At 37.5% G+C, this 12,523-nt stretch overlaps 2 protein-coding genes across 9 annotated transcripts in view; one reads left to right on the forward strand and one right to left on the reverse strand.

Annotated features, from left to right (window-relative positions):
- The first annotated feature begins 120 nt into the window (after nt 1-120).
- Nucleotides 121-4,617, forward strand: LOC116303248 (uncharacterized). Of its 2 annotated transcripts, XM_031712763.2 has the most exons (4): nt 121-851; nt 1,793-1,858; nt 2,437-3,147; nt 3,881-4,617. In XM_031712763.2, the coding sequence occupies exons 1-3, from the start codon at nt 194-196 to the stop codon at nt 3,135-3,137; spliced, it is 1,425 nt and encodes a 474-aa protein (XP_031568623.1). In that variant the 5' UTR covers nt 121-193; the 3' UTR covers nt 3,138-3,147; nt 3,881-4,617. The 2 variants fall into 2 exon arrangements, with proteins under 2 accessions (XP_031568623.1, XP_031568629.1); XM_031712769.2 differs by lacking the exon at nt 1,793-1,858.
- Nucleotides 4,618-4,882: 265 nt separating this feature from the next.
- Nucleotides 4,883-12,523, reverse strand: part of LOC116303238 (organic cation transporter protein) — a 40,953-nt gene continuing 33,312 nt past the window's right edge. For 2 of the 7 annotated variants that reach the window (XM_089036376.1, XM_031712742.2), the window contains exons 3-10: nt 11,897-12,125; nt 11,197-11,395; nt 9,405-9,620; nt 8,746-8,880; nt 7,740-7,840; nt 7,121-7,229; nt 6,482-6,554; nt 4,883-5,587 (exon numbers count right to left, since the gene is read on the reverse strand). In XM_089036376.1, coding sequence (XP_088892502.1) covers nt 5,363-5,587; nt 6,482-6,554; nt 7,121-7,229; nt 7,740-7,840; nt 8,746-8,880; nt 9,405-9,620; nt 11,197-11,395; nt 11,897-12,125 — 1,287 coding nt within the window. In that variant the 3' untranslated portion in view covers nt 4,883-5,362. Of the gene's footprint in view, nt 5,588-6,481; nt 6,555-7,120; nt 7,230-7,739; nt 7,841-8,745; nt 8,881-9,404; nt 9,621-9,871; nt 9,946-11,196; nt 11,396-11,896; nt 12,126-12,523 lie in introns of those variants that run through there. The other 5 variants (XM_089036378.1, XM_089036377.1, XM_089036380.1 and 2 more) reach the window with 3 other exon arrangements.

The raw sequence follows: 12,523 nt of genomic DNA on the forward strand, positions 1-12,523 counted from the left end.
TTACTTATAAGACCAAGAATAGAACAAAAATACTCAAAGCTCCCCTCCTCCCTAAAACAAATCCTTTGCTCCAAGCCAATCAAATGCAAGGACGCTTACAGTTCCCACGTGACGGAAAACGCGGCAGCCATTTTAGTGTCAGTTCTTAATTGTAACAAGTTTGTTTAAGTTCTTCTTTGAAATTCCTCAAAAAATGACCGAAAGTGAAAAGCTTCGCAAGATATTCATCGGTGGGCTGAATTGGGAGACTTCAGAAGAAGGTCTAAAGGATTATTTTTCGGAATGGGGAACCATCGTGGACTGTGTAATCATGAAGAAAGACGGCAAATCCAGAGGCTTTGGGTTTGTTACATACGCTTCTTCAAAGAGCGTTGATGATTGCCTGAAAGTACGTAAGCACATTCTAGATGATCGAGAGATTGAACCAAAACGATCTATCCCTAAAGATGAGGCGAAAAACCCGATGGCTTTGACCAAGACTCGAAAGATTTTCGTTGGTGGACTGGCTAGTACGACTACTGAAGATGATATCAGGGAATACTTCACTGGTTTGTGCGAAAAAGACGGCGATGGCCAAGTGATTGACATTGACCTAAAGAGAGATAAAGAGAATCAAAACAGAATTCGAGGTTTTGCTTTTGTAACCTTTGATAACGACGAAATAGCAGAGAAAGTGTGCGCGATGAAGTTCCACGAGATTCGCATGAAACAATGCGAAGTCAAGAAGGCAGAACCTCAGTCGATGATCAGAAAAAAACACGAGGATGATGACCGAGGGAGCTATAGTTCTGACCGAGAGAGAAGCAGAGAGAGGGATAGAGATTCACGTGACAGAGGAGACAGAGATAGAGGTAGATTTTTTATTTTTTAGCTAATTGGCATTCAGCTAAAATCTTCATTTTACAAGAGTTTCCTTACAAGGAAAAGAGGCTTCAGCTTATATGGTATTTTTGGAGTGCAACCACGTGACTCAAAATACATACATAACAATAAGCCACTTCATGCTTTGGTTCTCCATATTGAATTTGGACAAAAATGGCAAAATATATAGAAATATGGATATTTTGCTGTCTTTGCCCTGTAATGCAAAATGGCAGACGAAGACGTGAAGAACCTAGTAGGGAATGTTTTATTATCATCAACCAACATGGTGGTTATGATGTACCATACTCTCTAAAAATAATGATTTTCAATAACAGGGTCACTGGGCTTTTTTCCCATTTGGGTAAGAAATTTTGGCTACATACCATTTAGGACCACTCTTTACCAAACCACAGCCATTCAATTGCCCTATAACACTATGACGTCACATCAAAACAATCTATTGTTTTAACGCTAATAAGGATCATGATTGCCAGAGGGGGCAAAATAGCAGCAAAACGAATTAAATCAAAAAATGGTTGATTAGACAGGGAAAGGTGATAACAGATAAATGTTGTACCAAACATCCCAAACGAAAGAAAATTTTGCCTAAATTCCCATCATGCTTGCCCATGTAAACAAGCTGTGACATCATAATGTTATAGGTCAATAGACATGACATTCAAAATTTCTATCTGTTTGCTTCTTATTTCTTCAAAATTAAATATGAATTCAATGCATTCCATAAATCGGTTCACCCATCAAACACAAAGCATTGGACCATTCAAGGCTGCAACTTTGCAGCCTTCATTAAATGCTTTGTGTGTGACCTCAGAAAATAGTGGATGTGGTCTGCTGTGTGTTTTTCATTGGTACTCTAATTTCTATTGTGTATTTGATGATTTTTTTCCTTGTGGTTTTTGGTCTGCAGGTTTTATGGGTCCCTTGGGTCCTGGTTTCTTTGGGTTTCCAAGTTTTTTTGGTAAAGAGGGAAAAGGTAAATTTGCCTAACCTTTGCTTAAACTTTTCAAACCATCTCTTTTAATGCTTCTATGACTTCATAATTTCAGATATATTTATCATTTCTGATATCTTACTCTTTGATTGGTAACAGCCAATTAAACCCAGATAGATGACTGGAATTCTTGGAGGTCAAAGAAACATGAAAAGCATGCTAATATTATGGTTGAAGTTCAAAATTGATAGGGTTTTTAAGCTAAAAATGTATTTCCAAATATTGTGATATTTTATGTGCATCAGTGCTTTCAAAATGACATATATAAAAGCTAAAATCATTGAATACCCAGGCAGTAATACTGTAGTACCATTATTCTGGTAGTATATATAGTTATGATGCTTAAATATAAAACTAATGAAAGCCGCCTAACATAGCTCTTCGAGAGGCTGCTGCAAATGTAGTTACATCTACTATCAGCAAACCTTCATTTGTCAGTGACAGTCCTGCACCCTCCAAACGAGACATTATATGGCCAAAAGTTCATCAACCTGCATTACCCTCCATAGTCTATTATTATATTTATCTATTAACTGATGTACTGTATTTTATTTATTTAGGTGATAGAGACAGGAGTAGCAGGGATAGAGAAAGAAGCAGAGATGGTGACATGAGTTACTTCAATCCCTTTGGCTTTAACCCAGCGGCATTTAGTGCTGGAGGATTTGCTCCAGGCTTTGGTTTTGGTGGCATGGGATTTGGTGGATTCCCTGCTGGATTTGGCTATGGTGGCTTCCCTGCTGGTTTCGGTATGGGTGGAGCTGGGTTTGGTGGGTTTGGTCCTGGAGGGGTCAGTAGTGAGAGAGGCAGCAGTGGAAGTAGTTATGACAAAGGTGGCTATGGAGGGGTAGGATATAGAAGTAGTAGTGATAGAGAAGGGCAAAGCAGTAAAAGTCAATCTAATGGTGCAAGCAGTAGTAGCAGAGGTTCTGGGTCATATGATCAGGCAGGCATGAGCAGTGGGTACGGGTATAGTCCATTTGCTGGCATGGGTGGTGCAGTGCCGTCAGGTGATTGGAGTAACTTTCCTGCAGCGGCAATGATGGGAATGTATGGCTATAATACAAACACTCCTATGAGTGCTGGAAGTGAAAGTGCATCAAAGGCATACTCTGGTTCTGGCACCTCAACTGATGCTAGCTTTCCAATGGGTAGCTATGCACAGATGAGCTCTGGCTTTGGCCCAGTGGCAAGAACTGACTCCACAGCAAGAGGTTTAAGTCCTTCTGATACCAAATCCAGAAGCTACAGGCCCTATTAAAGTATAGCTGGTGAGTATTAATGTTGTGGTGTGTAATATGACATAAATCTTGACAAGGTGTACAGCAAGCCTGGCAACATAATCACCCAAAACTCACACATAAAAAATGCTTGAATTCCAGAGAATTTGAGTTTCCAGTGAACTCATTCTGAATGGAATTACTGGTAAAAGCCAACTTTTACCTTAAAGAAGCCAAGTCATTGTTAGTCTCTTGACTATAAAATAGAACAGAGACACAAACACTCACTCCATGTGGTTCCAAACCTAACACTCTCAAACTTTGTCTCTTTTGCTATATAACTATTAATTTTCAGCAACTTAGTAGAAAATAATTGGTAGGTATGGGTAAGTAATCACAAACGTTTTCAGACCAAACAGTATTTGTCAATTGAAGTCCAATTGAATCCACTCAAAACAGAATCTTTCTGTTGAGTAAAGACAGGTACTAGAATACTGTGCAGTCTTACTATATAGTAGGGAAACAAAAGTAGTGCCAGCTAAAGATGAGCTATAGCTATGATACCAGCATGATGCATATAATTCTTGAAGCCAACTAGTAATAGCTCATTGAGAAAAATTCCAACCCCATATGTATTTTAACACAGGAAACACAGATCGAAAAGGGGTGCTCAATATTGAGAAATCTTAATTTAGAGAAGTTTAATTTACATAGTCTTCTGTTCTTTTATCTAGTTTTGATGTACATTTAGAGAGAATACGAGCTAACAAACATCAATTTGCAGGTGACAAAGGGCTAGTGCTGTTTAGCCAGACTAACAGACAGGAAAGTAAAGAAGAAAATAGAACATGTACCATATAGCTGTTGAGAAGCTTTGATAGTGAAGACAAGATCAAGGGAAGAATAAAGATATGTGTAATAATAGTACTCACAAGAGTAAATGCTTTGAACCCAGTTGTAGAAGTTTGTTGTGAAGTGTGATTGTCTGGGTGAATGTAGTCTTGAGAAAGGCTGTTGTTGGTGGTGACTGATGTTTCGACAAGCTGAGCGCAAGTCATCTTCAGAGTCTATTTTCTCACTAGACTTTGAAGATGACTTCCGCTCAGGTTCTTGAAACGTCAGTCACCACCAACAACAGTCTTTCTCAAGACTACGCTCATCCGGATGATCACACTTCACAACAAAATAGTACTCACATAGAACAATTAGAATAATGATAAAATACTTGTTACTCTTTTAGGAGATAGCTACAATTTTTGTATGTAAAATAGGACATATATGTATAGTAGCCATGTTTATCAATTATAGAGGCAATCACAGTTTATGCTCATGAAAAACAGCTTTTCTAAAACAGTTAATTTACAATACAACTACTTGAATCTGAAGAAACGCATGGTCAGACAGACATATTTTTCAATCTATAGTAAGCTATTGTTGTTTTAGTTGTTTTTAATAGTTCTCATCAGTTGTAGCTCAATGTAGTTATCATGAAATTTGCCATTAAAATACATTCAACAAGTATTTCAGTGTTGCAGTTCAATCTAGGAAGAAGTAATGCTGATATATACACATCTATCATTCATACTTCAATCAGATTATGGCCATGCTTATGGGTACTGCCTATATACATCATACAAGGATTTCATACAAGGAATGTAAATGTTGAGTCTTATGGCATGGTAGAGTAGAGCCCAGTGTCAAAGAGAAATTTTGCTACATGATACTTTATGGGCGACGTTAAACACAATCACATAGGCAACATCCAATATATACAATTTGACAACGGTTTTTTTTTCAAACTTTATTGTCCCTCATTTTATTTTTACTTTATCTTCTCTAACAAATTTTTATTTACTTATGATTATTAGTTCCAATAGCTGTAAGTATTATATTTATTTCATTAGTTTCATTATTATAAATTAATTCTGAAAAGCCCAACGGGGAGAATTAATAATAAAGTATCGTATTTTATTTATTTACTTTACTTTATCTATTTACAAAACAAAAACAATTTGGGCTAACTAGCTACCTGCCATTAAATAGCTGTTGTTTTACATTGATTGAATTAATAAAAATAATTTCTCAAATTTAAGTTGTTCCTCGTGATTATTTACTTCATATAGATGTAAAATATTAAATTTAATGTTTAAATATCATAAGAATTGTCAGCCTATCAAATTCATTTAATCCTTAAAAATAATAATAATTGTTAATGTTTGAATTAAAAAAACCTTCCCATGTGCAAGTCGATCATTTCATTCTTTACTCATGCAGTTGAATGATTGCTAATGACTTGTTTCTTGTCCAGCGGGCCATCATCTTCATAACCTTCAGTTTTTTGGTCTTTGGACACCAGTTCCATTGTTATATCATCATTCAAGGTTTCCCTAGTGGGTTTGTTACCGGTCTCCTTCAATGTTAAACACAATATCCCTGCTAACAAAGAGCTTCCTCCTATGACTCCATATGGTAACAGAGGATGGTAACGATCCTATGAAGAAAAATGTTTTCAAATGTTTCTGCTTTTTTTCATTACAATAAGCCTGAAGAGAGATGACGTTTTACCCCCGACTCTATACCATAATAGTTTTTTAAATTCTTTCATATTAAAATTTTTGCTTCCTTAGAGAATACAGGAACAATACTCATAATTAAAGAACAAAAGCAGTGTGAAAAGGATCATGGTCCCAAGACGGGGGTAAAACGTCATCTCGCTTCAGGCTTATTAACTAATAAATTGAACTTCACGTAATGTCAAACTTGATATATGTCACATCCTTAGACCAGACTGGCTAATCCCATAAACGTCAGTAATGTAACAACACTACAATAATAGGCCAATCACAGCTATGCTTGAGCTTCCACCCAAACAATGGGTAGTATTCCAATGGAATACAGTGCTCGGCCAACAAACTCCAATTCATAAGATCTTTTAGTAGTTATCACTATTTTTCTTAATGTACCTTTAGAATGCATTGATTCTAAGACAGACCAGGATGTTGAAAATAACCTGACTCATCTTCAGTTAATGTTGAGAATATCATTCAAAATGAAAAAGCAAATCTCTTTAAGATGAAGGGTTTTTTTAAATCCCACAATCATGTGATGAGTGAGGTGAGGTTAAGTTTCCTTAGTATTACCACTCTTTTCACTGCTGTGTGCTGATCAAGGTGACAGTTGCAATAGAGAAATAGGGCAATACGCTGCCACCAATTAGAGAATATAAAGGTATTTACCAATTTATTTGATTGACAAGTATATTTCCCAATTTTCCCTGTCGCTACTGTTGTCTCGATCAGCATGTAGCAATAAAAAGTGGTAAGTAGAAATATCAACAATATCCCAGCTCATGGTAAATCTATTGACAAATGCAAGGATAACTCACCAGCTTAACAACAAATGGAGAAATTAGTCCACCTGTATCAACACCAGCATTTGTAACAGCAAAACCCGTACTCCTTGGGGGTAAAATAACATTACATGAGGATTTATATGGTATGAAATGCTAGTTTTCAAGTAAATAATGTGATAGTTAAGTACTCTCGCCCAGGGACTCAATGGGTAATCAATGATAATTGAACCAAGTCTTTCTGAAAGCTATTAGCTTATGTGCTGCTATTTTTATATAAATGCAAACTCTGTAGCTGTGAGCTGCATGACTAGGCCATCACTAATTGCAAGTGGGAATCCTATGGGCAGGTGGTGTGGATAAATAGGCATCCAAAGCCAGGGATGTACTGTCAAAAATCCCATTCATTACCCAAGCTATATAGTCCTTGCAACAAACTGCTCAACGGACAGAAAAATCTATTGAGGGAACCACTAACTCATAGCAGAGTTAATAGAGAACAAGTTGGAGTATTTTAGTTGTTTTAATTATGGAAGAAGGAAAACCAGAGGAAACCTCCAAATCAAGGGAGAGATTTAAAAAACTGCTCACATGTGATGAGAGGTAAAAATGTTTTAAAATGAGAGCTTAAAGTTGTAATTTAATGAGGAATGCAATCAATAAAATTCAGATTACCTGATGACAGAAGGGTAACATTCAGCAGCAAACATCACCAATGTTATGTAAGATATAACAATGGCCATCTTGGAAATTAAAGAAACTCCAATACGTCCTACTGTGTAACCTGTAGGAAATTATTGATTGTTCAATTGCCTTTTCCTTGCACAAGGAACTAGGTGATTATAGAGTCTGAGAACAACCTCGGCCACTACTCTCAGACCCCCACCTGGAATCCAAGAACTCTGTCAGACACTCTACTACTGTTATCCACCACCACCCTGCCCCACCTGGGTTATCGAAGAACATCCTTATGCTTAGCCGCTTTTCTCAGACCCTCTACTACTGTTACTACCACCCTCCCCCCACCTGGGTTATCCAAGAACATCCTAACCCATTTTTCTCAGACCCTCTACTACTGTTATCCACTAGCTCCCCCCACCTGGGTTATCCAAGAACATCCTCAACCACTTCTCTCAGACCCATCCTCACCCATTTTTCTCAGACTTCCAACTTGTGGGAATATTTTTTAAATTTTCATAATATTTCAGTAAAAAATGTGTGATATTTTTTGTGAAATTTCAGAAATACGCTTCCTTACATTGAGATATACCTCATTACACCTTTCTTATTTTACCTATGTGGTTTCCTGGATCATATGTTGTAAAAAGAACAACAAGAAAACCTCCAAGTCCAGCTACTATTAGACTTCCTGCAATAGAATTTCGTCTACCATACCTATGACAACAGTACATAATATGATAAGCTTCTAAAGTTTGCAAAAAATACACTGTTCTCATAATGGCTGACAAGTGAGTGAAAAGGAGGTCACCCGGACATTAGTTCAAAATAAAACATAAAAAAGCACATGAAATGCGTTTATAGAAAAAAAGTATAGAAATTGACCTTTTGTTTAGACTTGAATTCACGCTATCCACCTTTATTTTGAATGAGCAGCCTTGCTCAGCCTTGCAAGATGACTGGGTAACCCCATGCGCTCGTCAGCCATTATGAGAACGGTGAATGAATTTAATATAAATTCATGATCAGTTAAATTATACAAGAAGATTGGATTATTGGTTAGGCTTCATTATACACCATGTAAGGTAAAATTCCAATCGCAATATGAAAAAATGGGAAACTTTATATACTGGGCTTCTATTTCCTATTCAGAATTACAGAAATCACTGCCCCACTTTATCAAATCCCATTTTTTCAGTGCAGAAATATTTAAGTAAAATATCATATTTTTTCCCATTCTATTACCCATTCCAGACCATGTGTCATTCTCTTGGGGAATAAGATTATATTAGGCATTAATATTCCTGTATCTTCTCATCTGCACTTGTAAAACAAAGAAATGATACTCAAGGGAATGATGTGGCCTGAAATGGGAAGAGAGTATGCCCAAGCCAAAAGAGTGTGCACTATTAGTATTTCATTTGCACATGACATCATAGTTGCCATCTTGGTTGAATTTAATGAAAGAATTGTCAATGAATTCTTTTGTAATATCAACCAACATGGCTGCCATGTCTTTTCTTATTTCATTCCCTTGGGAATGCTTGAAAACCAGCCCAGCAATAATGAAAGAACTAAGTAAATATGAAATTCATTTACACCTTAGTCATTCTGTAACTCACTTTCTTATAAGCCACATTGCAAGGAAATTTGCAGGAATTTCAATAGCACCAAAGAGGAAAACATTTAGATACATGTTACCACCAAGGGTAGGAGAACTTATGGTCACAGCAAGGTAGACCATAGTAGCTATTAATCTAAAACAAACCAATTTGATTATTAAAACAAAATAATTTGATTATTTATTTATCCTGTTTACTTAGGTTGAGCTTGACATTTAAGATGTTCAGGACCCACCAAACTCAGGGGGGACTCCGATTGGAAAAAGACATTGGTATAGATTTTTGGATTTATGACACCCTAAGATGTACCAAATCTCAAAGTACCACCAGAGTAACACATACGGTATCTCTTAGGGTTTTTTGAAAATAAGATAATTGAGATAAGATGATGAAAGATGGAATGTCAGTTGTAATGCAAGATATTTATAATTATTGTTTTATTATCTGACTCCTGCCATTTAACACTTTTGCGTAAATGAGTAAATTATTTTAGAGTTGGGGCTTTTTGAGGGAAAAACATTAGTTTCCATATGCCCAACTGATTAGGACTTTAAGGAATATTTTAGGGTTCATTTACAAAATTCCTGAGGAGCATCCCCACCCTCTCATATATGGGATTTCCTCCTCCAGGACTGTAATGAAGCCATTTAATAACTTACAAAACAGTGAAAAGCACAACAGTGATGTGTAACATCTTTCTGGTTCTGAAGAGGTCTCTGATATTTCCCTTCTTCTGATCTTTGGTCATGAAAGATAAATCCAGTAGTTCATTTGGATATTCACGTTTATTTGTCTTTGCTATATGCCGCAGGGTTTCATAAGCTCTTTCTGTCTTGTCATTTATAAGAAGATACCTTATTGATTCTGGAATAAAACTACAAAAAGTGTAACAATTTAGAGAGAGAAAAATGTACTAAGCACTTTGGTTGCCAGCTCAGATCCAGCAAAATTCAGCAAAATTCTCAACCAATAAATGCCATTGTCCAAAATGCCATGGGAAGTCAGTACAAACACTCCAAAAGGTCTATTAGTTTTGGAAAAGTTTATGCTTTAAGGAGGCTTGCATTGAAATTTTTATCCTTCCCTATGTGCAATAATGCATGGCTTTAAATTCCACTATACATACATGTGCCATTGGTAATCATGTACTTTGTGACCATCTGACACATCATCACTTAAGGGTTGGCCACTCAAGTCAGCCTATTTAAATTGACCAATGAGCGGTGTAAGCTGTTAAATGTACCCTCTTGAAATAAAAGTTTATTATCACCATCACCATCACCTCCACCGTCACCAACATCATCATCATCATCATCACCTCCACCATTATCATTACCACCACCATCACCAACATCATCATCATCACCACCTCCACCTTCACCAACATCATCACCTCCACAATCACTTACATCATCATCACCATCATCATCACCTCCACCATCACTAACATCATCATCACCATCACCATCACCATCACCTCCACCATCACCAACATCATCATCCATCATCATCACTCCACCATCACAAAATCCCCTCACAATCACATACATCATCACACCATCATCATCACCTCCACCATCACTAACATCATCATCACCATCATCATCCCTCCACCATCACACCACATCATCATACATCACCATCACCATCACCATCCACCATCACACACATCATCATCACCTCCACCACACACATCATCATCACCATCATCATCACCATCATCCCAACCATCAACACCCAAGCAACATCACACCCCACACACAACATCACCACACCAGCACACCATCACACACACATCACACCATCACACCATCACAACTCCACATCACACATCACCGTCCACCAACATTCACTATACCTCCACCATCACAAACATTCTTATCACACCACTATTACCATCACCATCACCATCACCTCCACCATCACCAACATCACCATCACCTCCACCATCACCAACATTCTTATCACCACCACTATCACCACCACCAATAACATCATCATTGTTTTAACTGGTCAACGAAATGGCAGCTGTCAACTCCCAACCAGTTGGCTCAGTTGGTTGAGCATTGGACCAGGAGGAGGTTGTGGTTTGGGTCCAGGCCAGACCAACACTCAGGGTCTTGAGGTAACTAAGGAGAAAGTGCTGCCTTTGTAATTACATCTGCAAATGGTTAGACTTTCAAGTGGCTCGGATGACCACTTTAAATGGCGGTCCTGTCTCTCCACACTCATCATTACTAACCAACATCAGAAGGACGTAAGAGAACCACTGAGGAAGAAACCCTGGCAGTCTATCGTGCTTGTAAATTGCATAAAAGCAATCTGTCAATCACAACTCAATGTAAAGTGCCTTTGATTATATCCATATAGAAAGGGCACTATATAAATAACAAATCATTATCATTATTGTCATAGATAGTACACAATTAGCAGCTGCAATACATCACTTACCACCACATTACTAGTATGAGAAAACCAGGAACAGCTCCAGCAAGAGTAACACTCCTGAAGTCATGAAAAAAATAAGCAATTCCACTCAACATCATGACTGTGAATGCCCAGCTCATCCAGATGACTGTCCCCGACACATGGCGACGATCGACACCCACAAACTCAGTGCAAAGAGTATACATTGGAATAAATGTAGCAGCTGTTGAATAGTAATTCAGTTTTGTTATGTGGAGGATCAAGGGTGGCATAGCATAGTGGATTCACCTTTCATCTGAGATATCTCAGGTTTTGGCTCCGTATCAATCAAAAATTTCAGAATAATTCCAACAATTGCAAATCAGCTGATTGATTTGTGAAATCCAAAACATGATACAGCATTCCAGATCTGGAGTTGTCTTGCTTACAAAACATGAACGACATTCTGCAAATTCAACAAATTGAATAACCAGCTATTTTTTAAAAAGGTTAAGGCTTTGTTGCATGTTTCAATTTACCAAGCCCAAAATGCACTATGGGCGATGTGAGTTCAATCAGCAAAAAAAAAATCATTTCCCATTTGTCTGCAAGTTGATTTTTTTTCCAAATTTTCTTCTTGCTGACTATATTTACATATAAAGATATAACATTTCATGCTTTCAAGTAATAATCAACATGCACCAAAACCTTCACCAGCCTTTGCAGAAATAGTTATAATTCTTACCATAGCAAAAGCCTACAAAAAATCTGCAGATGGAATACATCCAAAACGCAGGTGACAGAGCAGCAAAAAGTGCAAATAGAGACCCTGCAGTACCAAAAACAATCATGATAGGCTTACGACCAAACTTGTCCGACAGTATTCCACAACAGAAGTCAGAAACCAAAGTACCAAAGAAAAACAGACTTGGGGAAACTAAATTTAAGTAGGATTTGTCACAGACCAACTCAAACTGTTTGAATCAAGAAACAAAATTGGATAATGTGTCAATAAGTATTCAGCTGAAGTAAAAACAAATAGTACATTACATACCAGCATTAAAATGCACAGTAAATTTGGTACATTAACACAATATATCTACAAGTTAAATCAATCCTTAACTAGCTTTGGCTAGGTGATGGTGATACCAATAGTTGCTCAAGTGATTGAGATAACTGGTGATGGTGATGGTGATGGTGATGGACGGTAGAGAGGGGGGACTGGGAGAGCTTTAGCTCCCCCTCCTCCCTTTTTTATAAGAATTACATTTTTATTTTGTCTAGGAATTATTTTAAGAAAGGGGTGGGGTGGGTGGGGAGGGAGGGGAGGGGGGACTGTAGCCCCTCCACCCCCACCCATGTGGTGACGGTT

This window comes from Actinia tenebrosa, unplaced genomic scaffold (assembly GCF_029948245.1).
Source record: "Actinia tenebrosa isolate PJP-AT-01 unplaced genomic scaffold, QUT_ActTen_1.0 PGA_scaffold4__44_contigs__length_22323623, whole genome shotgun sequence".
Taxonomy (NCBI): domain Eukaryota; kingdom Metazoa; phylum Cnidaria; class Anthozoa; order Actiniaria; family Actiniidae; genus Actinia; species Actinia tenebrosa.